General features: G+C 37.7%; 1 protein-coding gene across 1 annotated transcript; it reads right to left on the bottom strand.

Moving 5' to 3' along the window:
• On the bottom strand, nucleotides 1–5,016 carry LOC107744860 (PR domain zinc finger protein 8-like). The gene is made up of 4 exons (XM_016558680.1): nucleotides 4,757–5,016; nucleotides 2,682–2,906; nucleotides 2,190–2,421; nucleotides 1–1,849 (listed from the first exon to the last, which is right to left on the bottom strand). Exons 1-4 carry the CDS (start codon nucleotides 4,757–4,759, stop codon nucleotides 597–599), a joined length of 1,713 nt encoding a protein of 570 aa, XP_016414166.1. The 5' UTR covers nucleotides 4,760–5,016; the 3' UTR covers nucleotides 1–596.
• Between the last annotated feature and the right edge of the window lie 10,836 nt (nucleotides 5,017–15,852).

Below are 15,852 nucleotides of genomic sequence, written 5' to 3'. Positions count from 1 at the left end.
GTCAAAGCATTCAACATGATTAGATAAACTATCAAATAGTAAATTTCAGCAAAAGGAAGAAACACTGAATCTATTTCTCACAGACACAAAATATTACACTTTGTATTCAAACAAAACAAGTATTTACATTGTTTTGAATAGACTGCATCTTATACCAATAACTATAATTTACATGCACTCTTAAATACACTTCAACATCATGTTCCCAATGTTTAGTATCCTTATGCATATAGACATAACATGTCATTGAATAACTCTCAATGAAATGATCTGCATCTTAATTGATTTATATACATTGCACATTAATATATACAAAATCCAAGGTACACTTACATTATTATTGTCCCCTTTTTTCAAATAATAAGTGCTTCATATAATAAATATATTTTAGGTTTTTAAGTCAAAATGCATCTTCATACACAAAACATGACATTTGAAGAAATCAAACCATTTAAACAGTAATGTCTTTTGAAAATGAGAGCAAACGGGTTGGCATTACTCCTCCAGATTAACCTTATTCCCTTTTGATAAAAAAAAAATGCAAGAAAAAAGAAAGGAGGAAGGAAAGAAAGAAAAACAAATAAATCCTCAAAAATTCAATTGTGAGAGGTCATGTGCCGGGAAAGGTGGTGCCGCTCCCTGAAAGACTCATTACAGATTGGACACTTTAACTTTTCTTCTCTCCTTCTTTTAACAAGAGGTTCCATGGCATACTCCTTTTTGTGGTGCGAGCGCATGTGGTAGACCAGGTCAGAGGTCATGCGGAAGGAGGCGTTGCATTTGGCGCACCAGTTCTGGGCAGGCAGACAAAGTGAAGTAAACGAAGGGGGCAGAAGCGTGAGAGCAGAGGGCATTTGCAGCTGGATGGGGCCTGAGGTCTTGGGCCAGTAGGCTGTGGCGTATAGGAAAGGGTTCTGTTTTGCAATGCCACCCGGCACAGGACAGTTGCTGCCTAGTTCTGAGCCTTGGAGCTTTGCGGCGAGGTGGTCTGCCTGGTAGAGTCTATTGGAAGAGACGGTGTTGCCCACCGCAGGATGGCAGTCTACTGCCGGCAGAAGCTTGGGTGCCATGACAAGAGGTGATAGCTGCGAGAAGGTGCGAGACGGCTGGCTAAAGGCACTCTTTCTCTCTGAGCCTACCCCACCCTGCTGGGGCACCGAAGTGAAAGCGCTGCCAATTGACGAGGTCTCCATTCGGGACTGTGGGGGCTGAGTCTCACTGAGAACCTGTCTGATGTTGAGGTGCTTTTCAGCCGGGTTGCTGCTGGACCGGCCAGCCTCCTTGTTCTCCAAGTTGGAGCTGGAGTTTTTGCCGCTGTGCTTCAAGCTCTGAGGTGACTTCTTGACCTCTGTGAAGGCACTCCTCTTGGTTTCCGTCGACTCTGAAACAGAGGGCGAGAAAGCCCGCCTGCTCTCGTCCAGACCGTACGCTCCACGGTACTGCTGCGCCGAGTTGGCCAACTCCTCTTTGGACTTGGGAGGCTGATATAATCCACTGTTCCTGCTGTCCTCCATGTCAGAAAACTTGCGCTTTCCAGAGTTCTCACTCAGGATTTCGGCCTCTTTGTCGCTTGGCGGACTGGTTCTGTTATTCTCCAAATCCCTGGCTAGATTATGGAAGTCTGTGGATGGCTTTCCTTCCTGTGGATTGGAGAAGCCATCAGATCGGCCCAGTTTGGGACTGGATCTGGCAGGAGGTAGACTAGCCTGGTCACTGGCATCAGTGGCTTCCTCCTCTGGGCTGGCCATGCTTTGTAGTCTCTTAGTACAGCGGAATCTTAGATGAGCCAAAAAGGGAAACTCAAACTGGAAACGCTGGCTACAGTCTGGGCACAAAAAGGGTGATGTTCCTGCAACACATAATTGGTGAGGGGAAGAGAAAAGAAAAGATACATTTTTAGAAAATATGTCCTTCAACAGGTACATAATGATATGATAATTTGTAATTTTATTCAAACATAATTTAAAAAAATGTCTGTCAAATATTATTTTACATCTATAAATTACTGACTGTACAACTTTTTTTCATGTGTATACTTTTTTTTTATTTTTTATTTTTGAATCTTTGATAAATCTATATTATACAAACACATCAAACTATATTTACTGAGTATTTAAACACAAACAACTGCTATTTTATTTAATTTAAAAATGTAAAATATTCGATCACTGTTGATCTTCAAAGTGTACCTTTACTTTTGGCTTGATTTCTGCCGGAGCTCAGGAGCAGAAGCTCAATGAGATCCTTGCCATACCACACCAGCAGCTCTTCATCTTTCTCTATTCTCCTCAGTGACCTGTAGAAAAGCTGGCCGTTCTTCACATAGGCCTCTAGGTTCTGTTCATCTCTGTCTCTCGCCGACTGAACCAGCCTCAGCCACATCAGGCCTTCTGAGGAACTGTTGGCAGCTGACGTGTCCACCTGTATCCAGCACCAGTAAAGCGGTCAGAACATCTACTTTAAACATTTAGCTGAAACCTTAGAGCCGTCAGCAACTAAGTATCAGTAATTCATTTCAAAGAATAAAATTCCTCTACCACAGTTTAACATTTTTGTAAAAGTGAAAAAAAATAAATAAATAAATAAAAAACTGCCGTTAGCAAACCTAGGCCTATATGTTTGAAATAAAAACACATTTCAAACACTCGACTTGTTGGAAATGAAATAAAGCTTGACCATACCCTGAAGATGTAAGGCGCCGTTCGTTTGTCTGTGGACTTGAGAGCGATAAAGGCGATGCTGTCATACAGTGAAGTGTGACTCAGAACACATGGGCCAAAAATGGCATTTTCCGGAATGTCACAGGTGGTGTACACGCTGGTAAATATATCCGTTAAACACTGCTGCATCGCTTTCGCGTCGCCATCCCAGCCCAGTCTCTGCGAACTGGATTCCTCCATCATTTGCTGGGGAAAAAAAATAAATAGTATTAAAAAAATAAATAAATAAATAAATAAATAAATCACTATTTCTCAATTATAAAAAGTATGTAAATATTTTTCCCAGTTCTGATTTGGAGTTCTAAGTGAATCTACTGCACAAACCATTTAATACAATCTCCATGTACGGAGTCTTACTTTACATTTAGGCCCGTGCCATTGATTTTTTTAAAGCTATTTCTATTCGATTGATAAATTAAGCCTATATATTTTTGCCATTTTATAGTAGCCTATTATTATTTTTGATACTGTATGCTATTTAAGCTATAATCTATATTATAAAATGTAAACATGTAGAATTAAATGTTTTTATTAATTCTGTAAATAAGGAGAGAAAGTAATCGAAGAATATAAGGTTATTTCTTACAAAGCATTAATTCGATTTCAAAGCGTGTCTGTGACAGTATTACATTAGTAACTCTCAATGCGTATTTTCAGATTTATCTTCCACTTGTTGGAAATATTCTACATGCCTTTGACAGCGATGAAAATCTGGCCTTATGCGACCGTTCGGTCTATTTTACAACCGGGGACCATATCGAATGGATTCAATAGCACTGCCAAAGTCACTGATTTCACGTCAGCTAACCTTTAGCTCCATTCTACAAGAAGGAACGTATGTCTCCTTATTACCATAATCCACCACTTTCCTTCTGAGACTTTAATTAAGGCAGCACGCGGAGCTAATTATTTTTTTTCTTCTCCAAACCCCTAATGCACATTTACAAATGAGCTGAATCTCTCGTAGCTATTTTGTTACGCGTGAATTGGAGTTTACTCGTGTAACTTGTTAAACACAAGAACGTTTTTAGTAGCATTTAAAACAGTGGGGAAATATTTCATATATTCCATATTGTTCATGTCTGTTTTTAATAGTTTTATTATAGTTTTATCAGACACTAACAGTGGTATGGCTGGGACATATTGCTGGGATTTCACATGATTTCTCAGCTTTTTGATGAGGTCAAAAAGAAAAATCCTGTGAAAATTATTTCTATATAACGACAAGAGTGGAGGGAAATGTTGTTACTGCAGATAGTTGTATATGTTAGGGTAAAACGCAGCTCGAATTGTGTTCGATTTTGCAAGAGACGTTTATTAAAAACATAGGCTAGTCTATTACATTTACAAATTCGTTTACAGTTTTTCAACAGGCTGCGGTATAAAGCAGACCGGTTTATTTTTTATTTTAGGCTACTTCGTATTTATTGCTCGAATAAAGTATAAGACACTGACGCGCCTAATACAAAATAGGCTGAAATTGTGAAAATAAGAAAAAATATTTTTCTGCAAAGCATTTAAATGACCATTTATTTATTATGAGGATGCTAGGCTATTTCAAATGGACACGTCCGGCTTTCGATTGTAGGCTATTATCAAGACACAAATGCTTAAAGTTCCCTTCATAAAAAGCCTTAGTGTGAATTTTGCCCTTAATCCTTTCACGATCCTCTCCTTTTGTAGCTGTGAGGTCGCAGTCTCACTCCTGAGAATCACACAAAGGACCCAATGAATATGCATTTCAACTAAATAGTATAATAGACCCATGAATAAATGCGCATTTCTAAAATAGAGGAGACGAACCCATTGACCTCCTGCTTCAGGCTAAAATTTATTGCGCTTTTTTTAAAAATCTACGGTCTTGTTGTTATTCCAACTTTATGACTTTATGATGTGTAGCCAGTTTCCCTGATTCAACGACTCTCGTCTACCATCTGCGAGCTTTGCATGTTGCGAGGATGCTGTTTGGGCACTGCATACAGCCCCATGTGTTACTAGCCTCCGGCTGATTTTATTGCAAAATTGTCATTACTCACCATGGTACTAGGATAAAATAATCCACAAAATGTCACAATTGCCGTCAGTATCTTCAAGTATGTGTTCAGCGGCTCCGATGAAGTCCGTGCAGTCAGTACATTTCCCCGTCTGTTGAAAGTGACAGTGTTGCCGACCGTCTTATGATTCGCGAGCGCAGAGAGGCGTGCAGATGGGGCCGATACACTGACTGAGTGGCACCCACATACACACTTTTTGTTTGCTGCACATAATCTGCCCAATGAGGCGTGACACGCTTCGTCTCCTCCCTTTAACTCCTCGGTCGCCGACAGTTAGCTATAGTAGATGCAGGGTGTCTATGCTGAAACACATCAGCGTGCACTGCAGTCAATAAAACATATGCAAATTGGCAGAATATTTCATTATTCAGTTATATTTTAAAACAAAGAACTTTCACTTATTTTGGGGTTTTTCATTTTAATGTTGTAATAATATGCAAAAGATGATGCCTATGCTATTTTTGATTGTATTCTGCACAGTGTTGTTACATTTATGGTCAAAAACTGCACGTTGTGGTTGCAGACCTTTACTGTAAAAAAACAGGGGCGATGTTGCATTACGTGATGACTGTATATTTTAGGCTACAGTTCATAACTATATTATATCAATATGTGGGCTATATTTTTGTTACTGTTAGCCTTGATAATAACACAGGTGAGGTGGCACGATGGAAGGTCACATGGTGACTTCTACTGTGGTCAATAATAACAAAGACAGAGCCCAGTATTACCCACACAAACACCATAAGGGGAACACACGTGACACGTGAGTAGTAAACATCAACTAAACAACATACAATATAACAAAAAAACACTTAAACTCCAGTAACTTTTAAAATAAAATCCAAACAAATGTGATGGTTTGAGCAGTGAATTTTGGGAATGCCCCTTCCAATTAATAATAAGGCTCAACATTTTAACAGTGTGTTAAAAATACTTGTTTTGCTTTGATAAATACAACTTGTCTCCATATATTATACAGCAAAATAGAATACAATTGTATTTTACAGTAAAATTACATGTACTGTCTTTTAAAATACATTAAAATGCATTATTGTATTTTAAAACATAAGGCAACTAACCAATTAAAAGATAATTTTTCACTCTTTTTACTTTTAAACATTTAACCCAACCGCTGGGTCAAAACAACCCAATTGCTGCATTTGTCCCTATTTTACCCCCCACTGGGTTGTATTTAACCCAGGATTTTTTAGAGTGTAGGAAAATAATTTTTGAGACCTGTACATTTTATTAACGTGCCAATAAATAAATGGGCGACACTGAATTACTGTTCATTAAGTAGGTTATCTATGTCCCACAGCTTCCTCAAAATCACGGACGATTCCTGTCTTCGCTTGGACTTTTGATTGTACAGACAACGTGTCGCCACTTGCAGCATGTTCCACTCTACATTATGTCGTTGCATTATAACTATCATTACTTTTTCTCTCAGTGCTGGTTCGCCAACTGACAATTAGCAAATTGCTCTATTGATACTTCTCGGCATCTAGGGCACTCTTTCGCTTTGCTGCAGCCTGAGATACGGCCCATGAGCGCGGAGGCTTGTCGCGTGCACACCTGCTGTGGCGCTCCATCTCTAGAGGAGAGAAGCACGAGAGCCCGCGTGCTCAACCTGACCTCAGCACGACTGGACTGTGATGTCTGTATTAACATCTGTGGGAGACAGCAGTGAGTATTCAGCCAGCCAAGTGCACACACCAGAGCTTCCTTAAACATATTGCGCCTGTATATACGCTACAGACCCGGTGTGTTTTAACCGATATGGCGAAATGTTTTAAATATTAATCAGTCTGAAGATTTGATAAGCTCCACAAATCAATACATTTCTCTGTGGGGTCTGTTGGGTAGGATCACAGGGGCACGGTCGTACTTAGTTCTTTTGGATGTCATCCAACTCATAACCTTGATCGAGAGAATTAATAAACTGTCATAATAGATAAGAGAGATTTAGATACCGTCTGCTGACTTATTCGTCTTTCTTGAGGCTTGTAACCTCTTATCAGAAGATAAATGTTGTGTTGCTGCCATATAAAGACCGTTTTGGAGGTTTTTGCAAAATAAATGAAAATTGTAAAGGTAATAAAGTGCATTTATTAATAATGAAATTAATAAATAAATTATAACAAAAAAACACTTAAACTCCAGTAACTTTTAAAATAAAATCCAAACAAATGTGATGGTTTGAGCAGTGAATTTTGGGAATGCCCCTTCCAATTAATAATAAGGCTCAACATTTTAACAGTGTGTTAAAAATACTTGTTTTGCTTTGATAAATACAACTTGTCTCCATATATTATACAGCAAAATAGAATACAATTGTATTTTACAGTAAAATTACATGTACTGTCTTTTAAAATACATTAAAATGCATTATTGTATTTTAAAACATAAGGCAACTAACCAATTAAAAGATAATTTTTCACTCTTTTTACTTTTAAACATTTAACCCAACCGCTGGGTCAAAACAACCCAATTGCTGCATTTGTCCCTATTTTACCCCCCACTGGGTTGTATTTAACCCAGGATTTTTTAGAGTGTAGGAAAATAATTTTTGAGACCTGTACATTTTATTAACGTGCCAATAAATAAATGGGCGACACTGAATTACTGTTCATTAAGTAGGTTATCTATGTCCCACAGCTTCCTCAAAATCACGGACGATTCCTGTCTTCGCTTGGACTTTTGATTGTACAGACAACGTGTCGCCACTTGCAGCATGTTCCACTCTACATTATGTCGTTGCATTATAACTATCATTACTTTTTCTCTCAGTGCTGGTTCGCCAACTGACAATTAGCAAACTGTTCTATTGATACTTATCTGCATCTGGGGTGCTCTTTCGCTTTGCTGCAGCCAGAGATCCGGCTCATGAGCGCGGAGGCTTGTCGCGTGCACACCTGCTGTGGCGCTCCATCTCTAGAGGAGAGAAGCACGAGAGCCCGCGTGCTCAACCTGACCTCAGCACGACTGGATTGTGATGTCTGTATTAACATCTGTGGGAGACAGCAGTGAGTATTCAGCCAGCCAAGTGCACACACCAGAGCTTCCTTAAACATATTGCGCCTGTATATACGCTACAGACCCGCTGTGTTTTAACCGATATGGCGAAATGTTTTAAATATTAATCAGTCTGAAGATTTGATAAGCTCCACAAATCAATAAATTTCTCTGTGGGGTCTGTTGGGTAGGATCACAGGGGCACGGTCGTACTTAGTTCTTTTGGATGTCATCCAACTCATAACCTTGATCGAGAGAATTAATAAACTGTCATAATAGATAAGAGAGATTTAGATACCGTCTGCTGACTTATTCGTCTTTCTTGAGGCTTGTAACCTCTTATCAGAAGATAAATGTTGTGTTGCTGCCATATAAAGACCGTTTTGGAGGTTTTTGCAAAATAAATGAAAATTGTAAAGGTAATAAAGTGCATTTATTAATAATGAAATTAATAAATAAATAAAATCTTTTAGTTTGTAAATGGGTTAGGTGAAGGTAAGCTGGTCAGGTGCATGGAAGAATCAAGAAAAAAATACATATTATTATTATAGTCTACTGTAAGATTTGGGCTATGATTCCTTGAGCACATGTGGGTGATTGTGGTTACTTTAGTGCAAATGTAAAATGACATCATCAAGAATGTCAAAATGAAAAAAAAGAAACTGAAATAAATGTAGTACAAAAACGGTTTCTTCTTCAGCAATGCTGCATATAGTCTTCTTATTGAGGACAACATCAACAATCCTCTTTTGTTGTATATGGCAAGGCATTAAAGACAATCTGTAGAATGTACTTTAAATCATCTCAATGCATTTCTAATGAATCAGTATTAGCACTGAACACAGTTTCTCTAACTGAAGAGGTCTCTCTGGTGTTCAGGGCCATCAACTAGACAGATATTTTGCAAAATATCAACATTATCTTCTATCACAAGTATTATCTTCCATTATGATAATATGTAATTCACAGTGATTTTATACATTTAATTTAGCCTTTTTTAAAAGAGAGGACTAAATTGAAATAAAATGTTCTGCTTACACCATTCTTTTCCATAGATCTTCATGGAAAATTACAAAATAGTAACTGAAATATCAATAGTGCATTAGGTGTAACTAATTCAGATATTCTTTTTGCTGTGCACAAAGTTTTTTTAAGATCTTTTTTTTCCATATAATCACTTTTTTTTATATGTTTTGCATTAATTATAAAATATTAAATGCAATTTACATTATGCATTTCAAATTATGGTACCTTTCTCATACAGTAATTTGAATGCTGAGCATGATGAGGACTCTTTTTCCCATACAGTGTTCTGAAAGCTTGCTCAATCAGTAGCCATCTGCTTAGCTCATGGACTGCAGGTTCATGGCTAGCAGAGGCTGTTCGGCTGACAGAATTAATCTCCCCTCCTCCTCCTTTATTGTCCTAAAACATATAGCCCCTGTTAATAGCAGCGCTTTACTGGGGCAAACTGCCTTCTCAGTGTAAAGTACAACACAGAGCAGATTTCTCTGTGGCATCCTCATACGGAGGCTAATTGTAGTACTTTGATGTCAGCTCAACTTGACCCTGATGTTAACTAAGTTTTTTTTTTTTTTTTTTCACAAAGACTTTATTAATTATTAACAGGGATTAAGATATTCTTTTGTATTACAAGTCTGTCTGATTGTAAGACAATAATCCTGTGTTTAAGAAGGAGAAAAGAGAGATTGTGATCTTGAACTGTAAGCTTCTAAAGGATTAAGAACAACTCTATTCTGGACATTCAAACACGCCATGCGCTAACCTAGAATGATATAATTTTATTATCAGCAGATAGAAAGAGAAACATAAACGTATTCCAAACAGATGCAAGTCAGAGTATAATTAAAATTAACAAGGGTCTGTTTTTTTATTTAGCAATTCAGCTGTTGGGCTGCTTTTCGTGCAGAAGATTATGGATGACAACATATACGGCATGTCATGATAACAATAGGGATCATCTGATGGAGGAACAAGGCTCATATTTATCAATGTTTTGATTAATGTTTACATCTGCTGTGGCATTGTCATATTGGCAAACTGTTTTACAATATAAGCTTAGTACTGACTGTTTATTTCTACAGCAGTCAGTCAATGTACATTTTATGCATTTAGGTTATCAAAAGTGGGGGGGAGCTTCATTGCCTCAGACAAGTGCACTGTTGTCCTTCTGCAACTCCCACAGCACAATCAAGAGCGAGTTAGCGAGTGCTGGAGGAGAGAAGATTTGGGCAAGAGGAGAACTGGTGCTAAGGATTCATCTTTCACTCACCCTCACTTTCCCTGCACAACGTTTCGAACTTTCAGCCTTTGTGTTCATTCAACTTCGCTGGGGAAACATTGCTTTGGTATTCAACGCATGACATTTATTATAGTATGTAGTCCCTCACTCTCATCAAACCCCATTTGAATGAGATGGCAAAACTGTATGATATTGTACGATGGACTTATACGAAAAGGTATGACTTTTGTAGGTTTTCAGACCATTTCACCGTTTCATTATGGCTTCTTTTATAGAGAAATAATGCAGTTTTGCTTGCAGGTACAGAACATTCTGGAATTGTAGTAATTAAAAGTAGGGATTCACTGATATTTAAATATTATCTGATATTGATAAGCCAATATTTATTTTTATAGCCGATTATTGATAAATGGCAGACATTCAAATTTTGTACTATTTTGTCAAAATAGAAAATAAAACACAAAACTTAAATGCTACAAGTAAATTTATGCATAACAACATTTATATTGCACAGTATAAGAAATTAATATTTATTTTGAGATCTTCTGAAGATTACATTTAACTTTTATTAACATTATTAGCGTTTTTAAAGATTAAGTGACTTGAGTGACTGTTAAACTGATGATAAAGGAAAATAAATATAAAGAAAAGTAAATATAAAAATATGGGAAATGAGCATGCACAATCAAACATACATTTTTGGCCACTGGATATTGACTGATAATTTGAATAATTTTAATATCAATATTTTTAATATTCATATTTTTTTGCAAATATACTTTCAAAAAAAAAAAGAAAAAGAAAAAAGTTAAAGATCAAGAAGTTCATTTTCTATAGTCCCTCTAAATGTATTGGTGCCCACGTTGAAATCATCTGCACTGTGGCACCCGGTTCAAGCCTCTATCTCTCCACTCCAGAATTCTGGAGATTTGGACATTCTGTTTGTAATCGATGATACCTGTTCATATAGTGCAAGACAGTGAGTCCAGCTCTGGCTCTGACTGCAGGCCCAGTCGTCCAGGCTTCAGATCCTCTCTCGCAGCCAAGCTGCCAGACTAGCTCAGGGTTCACGGCTGAGCTGAGCCACCATGGCAAGTTTTAATGTTCCAGGTTTTGGGCGGTCCCAGGGCATATGCTCACCCTCCCTTCGCTAAGAGGAAAGCTCACTGATATTGTACGATGGACTTATACGAAAAGGTATGACTTTTGTAGGTTTTCAGACCATTTCACCGTTTCATTATGGCTTCTTTTATAGAGAAATAATGCAGTTTTGCTTGCAGGTACAGAACATTCTGGAATTGTAGTAATTAAAAGTAGGGATTCACTGATATTTAAATATTATCTGATATTGATAAGCCAATATTTATTTTTATAGCCGATTATTGATAAATGGCAGACATTCAAATTTTGTACTATTTTGTCAAAATAGAAAATAAAACACAAAACTTAAATGCTACAAGTAAATGTATGCATAACAACATTTATATTGCACAGTATAAGAAATTAATATTTATTTTGAGATCTTCTGAAGATTACATTTAACTTATGTTTAACTTATTAACATTATTAGCGTTTTTAAAGATTAAGTGACTTGAGTGACTGTTAAACTGATGATAAAGGAAAATAAATATAAAGAAAAGTAAATATAAAAATATGGGAAATGAGCATGCACAATCAAACATACATTTTTGGCCACTGGATATTGACTGATAATTTGAATAATTTTAATATCAATATTTTTAATATTCATATTTTTTTGCAAATATACTTTCAAAAAAAAAAAGAAAAAGAAAAAAGTTAAAGATCAAGAAGTTCATTTTCTATAGTCCCTCTAAATGTATTGGTGCCCACGTTGAAATCATCTGCACTGTGGCACCCGGTTCAAGCCTCTATCTCTCCACTCCAGAATTCTGGAGATTTGGACATTCTGTTTGTAATCGATGATACCTGTTCATATAGTGCAAGACAGTGAGTCCAGCTCTGGCTCTGACTGCAGGCCCAGTCGTCCAGGCTTCAGATCCTCTCTCGCAGCCAAGCTGCCAGACTAGCTCAGGGTTCACGGCTGAGCTGAGCCACCATGGCAAGTTTTAATGTTCCAGGTTTTGGGCGGTCCCAGGGCATATGCTCACCCTCCCTTCGCTAAGAGGAAAGCTCACGTCTGGCAGTGAAGGCCTGGGCCTGGCCCCAGCAGTCCTTCAGACTCTCTTACGCAGGCCTTTCACATGCCACTCCATCCATGGACAGGATCACAGAGTTATATGTTATATTAGAGGTGTCAAACTCAGGGCCAGAGCCCTACAGAGTTTAGATTCAACCCTAATTAAACACCTGAACCAAAACTATGGAATGTGTGTTGAGCAGGGTTGGAACAAAACTCTGCAGGGCACCGGCCCACCAGGAATTGCGCTTTACAGCCCTGTTTTATGTAGTACACCATGTACTATAAGCCTTGACTGTAATTTGTTATTTCACATATAGTATGCTCTTGATATTTGATTAGCATATTGTACAACAGATAGTTCTGGTTTTGATTGGCTGAGGTCCGTGTTCCAAGAGTGCTGATACAGTCCAACAGCACGATTATAAAAAAAAAGTAACATATACTCACCTCTGTGAAGGTGAACTCCGTCCTATGTGTGTCCTATGTCATATGGTTGTTTTAGTCTAATTTTAAATTTCATTTGGCTACCTTCCCTTGTGCCTTTTTCGGCCTCATTTTGATGATGTTTATTTGAATATGCATTCTGATTGGTTGTTTAGTAATAATAAGGCCTTTATGCTGAAACAAAGAAAATGAAAGGAAAGAAAGAAAAAATAGGCATGTATACTACTGGTCAAAAATTTGGAATAATTAATATTTTAACGAGAGAAGTACATTTACTTAAGGAAAATTACAGTGAAAACAGTAATATTGTGAAATTATGAATTAAAATATCTGTTTATATTTATAGCCATATATATATATATATATAAAGTAATTTATTCCTGTGATGTCAAAGCTGAATTGTCAGCAGCCATTACAGTGTCACATGATTCTAAAGAACCATTATTATTATTTTTGTGGAAACTTTCTGTTCATCCTTTCTATTCAATCCTGAAAAAAAAATTAACTCACGATTAATACAAACTCTTCTCAACATTGATAATAATAAGAACCATTATTAATAATTGAGCACCATTAATAATTGATAATAAGTGAGCTCCAAATCCACATTAGTGAGTTCTGAAGGATCATTGCTGTTGAAATATCAGCTTTGCCACCACAGGAATAAAATTGTATTTAATATATATATTTAAAACATAAAAACATTTCATTTAAATTGTAATAAAATTTCACAATATTTATGTTAATGTATTTGCATATAATGACTTCCAAATAATCGCAGCCTTGGTGAACATAAGAGACTTCATTTAAAACATTTTAATCATTCCAAACTTTTTTTGACTAGTATATATTGCATTATATGCATCTAGGTTATGCACAAAAGTTTACTTTATCAGCTTTACATTCCTGTAGGTTACAGACCACTACTGTTGTTATTGAACCTTTGTATAGCCTAACAACAATAGTGCGGCCTTATGTCTCACATGGGACGAAGAGGATTAGGTAAGTAGTATAACATCAATAGTACATATTGAAAACAGCACTCTAGCTCATGTCGTATTGCTTATTTGTTATATGATTTTGAACTGTTTGCCTGTTTTCCTATGAGCTTACTAAAGGCTGAATGCAGCTGTTGTTCTCCATAAAATAAACTCTGCCATGATAACAGCAGGACACTCAGGGGTATTGACATTTGATGTTGTTGTTTCAGTTGTGTGTGTGTGTGTGTGTGTGTGTGTGCGTGTGTTTTAGGAAGGTGTATTTGATGTTGCAGAAGAGGGGTGAGATGGTAAGTTGATGGCAAATGCCTTGAGGAGAAGCTGTCAGCACAGCCGGTTACCTCTGAAACCCTGGTGGCCTGAGCCAACCGTGGCAGAGTGAATCAAAGACAGCCAGCAAACCCACGGAACGGTGAGACTCTGAGGGCTGGCCCCCAGATTACCAGTGTTTTTGAGGGAGTTTTATGGCATAGAGGCAGTGTTCTGTATTTCTGATTCTCAGCTCTGGGAGTAGATAGTGGCACTCAGGAAAAAAAGTTCATCAAAGTTTAAACTGGCAAAATAACAATGAGCAGAGGATATGTGAGGGGTCTATATATATCACAGCTGCGCCCACACCTCCATCAAAATCACAAAATATTTTGCACATTGGTAAAACCTAAAATGTATTCGTAAGCGCAAAAAAAAAAAATCTATTTTATAAAAGCTTTTTTATAAATAGTTCAGATTTGAATCCAGAGAATATGGACCAGCTAGAATCAATGGCAGACCCATCCTCCCAACCTCTAACAATTCTTCCCATGATTTTAGCCTGAAGGAAGAAGCTTGATTTAAGAATGAAACACAGTCCTGCCACACTCCTCGAGCTGTAACTGACTGCAGTGTTTGTCAATGATTGGTCCTGAGCTTTATCAAAGTTCTACTGAAGCGTGGCTTCCAATCCACCGTCCATGAGAGAGCGGAAGAGAGTGTGGCGCTTTATATTAGGTTAATTTGCACTGAGACTGTGCAGCTCAATGTCCAGCTAAATATTGCAGAGATTGGCCTAAGCTTACTGGTATCATAAGTGTTCACATTTAATCTTGTTTAGGTGCTCTGGAACGCATATCCATGCTGTCTATTAGTGTCAGAGTCATTTAATGGAGAGTTAGTGACCTCATAGAAGGGAGACACGTGCTCTAAGTGGGCCGATAAAAAGATGGGAGATAATCAGAAAGACGTTGCTCAATATCTGTGTAGTTTACCTCTGCTTGCTATGGAATGTGGCTGTTTAACTGTTCTAGTTTTTTTTTTTTTTTGTCAGTTTGTAAATATATGATTCCTCCATGAGACTGAGCACTAACTCGCTCTCTCATTTTTCCCACAGAAAGCAGCGTGTGACCGACCAGCCCCACAGGAGCACTGCAACTGGGAAGACGGAAGAGAGCACTCACGGCACCGGAGCACCTACCTGGACCTTTCTCACTAACACCCATCACCCCAATAAATCCACCCTCCGGGGTATTGATTGAGATTACTTGTCGTGTGATTCTTCACCCCGTCACAAGACCAAATAATAAAATGATTTCTGAAGGATCATGTGACACTGAAGACTAAAATAAAGGCTGCTGAAAATTTAGCTTTGCCATCACAGGAATAAATGACCAGAAATTGCCAAATTTCAATACTGGTGTATCCCTAAAATAAGTTACTGATATTTATATGTTCTTCTTGAAATATACAGGTTTTTATAGTATTTTATAGTATATTGCATAAATAGTTTGATGCTTAAAGAAAGCAGTTGTTTCGTAGTGCATTCCTCCCTCATCATCATGTTTCTACATGCACATCTGGCAAGGCAACAATTGTTTGTGTCACTGATGCCTATAGCTTGTTTGTGCATACAAATATTTCCAGTATCTCATTGGCGTCTCAAAAAAGGGAAAACAAAAAGGTGTGCATGTCCATCTGTCTGAAAATGTGCTGCGCTGGGTGTCAGTCCAGACTCCACATAAAAGGATGTGCTAGAACAGTGACCGCTGCAGCTGCCTCTCACTTGTTTTGGCCATTTGTGTTCTGCTTGGCTGAAATGACTGATATAATCATCTGTGATGTGCACTGACATGGCAGACAGCTCTCGCCAATGAATGAGAGAATGAGAGAGCCTCACTTCGAGCCATAATGGCAGGTGATGTGTTGCTCATGCTGGTTCAGA

The sequence above is a fragment of the Sinocyclocheilus rhinocerous genome, unplaced genomic scaffold, assembly GCF_001515625.1.
Source record: "Sinocyclocheilus rhinocerous isolate Xijiao unplaced genomic scaffold, SAMN03320098_v1.1 scaffold167, whole genome shotgun sequence".
Taxonomy (NCBI): Eukaryota; Metazoa; Chordata; class Actinopteri; order Cypriniformes; family Cyprinidae; genus Sinocyclocheilus; species Sinocyclocheilus rhinocerous.
This window is presented reverse-complemented; position numbering and strand designations above follow the sequence as displayed.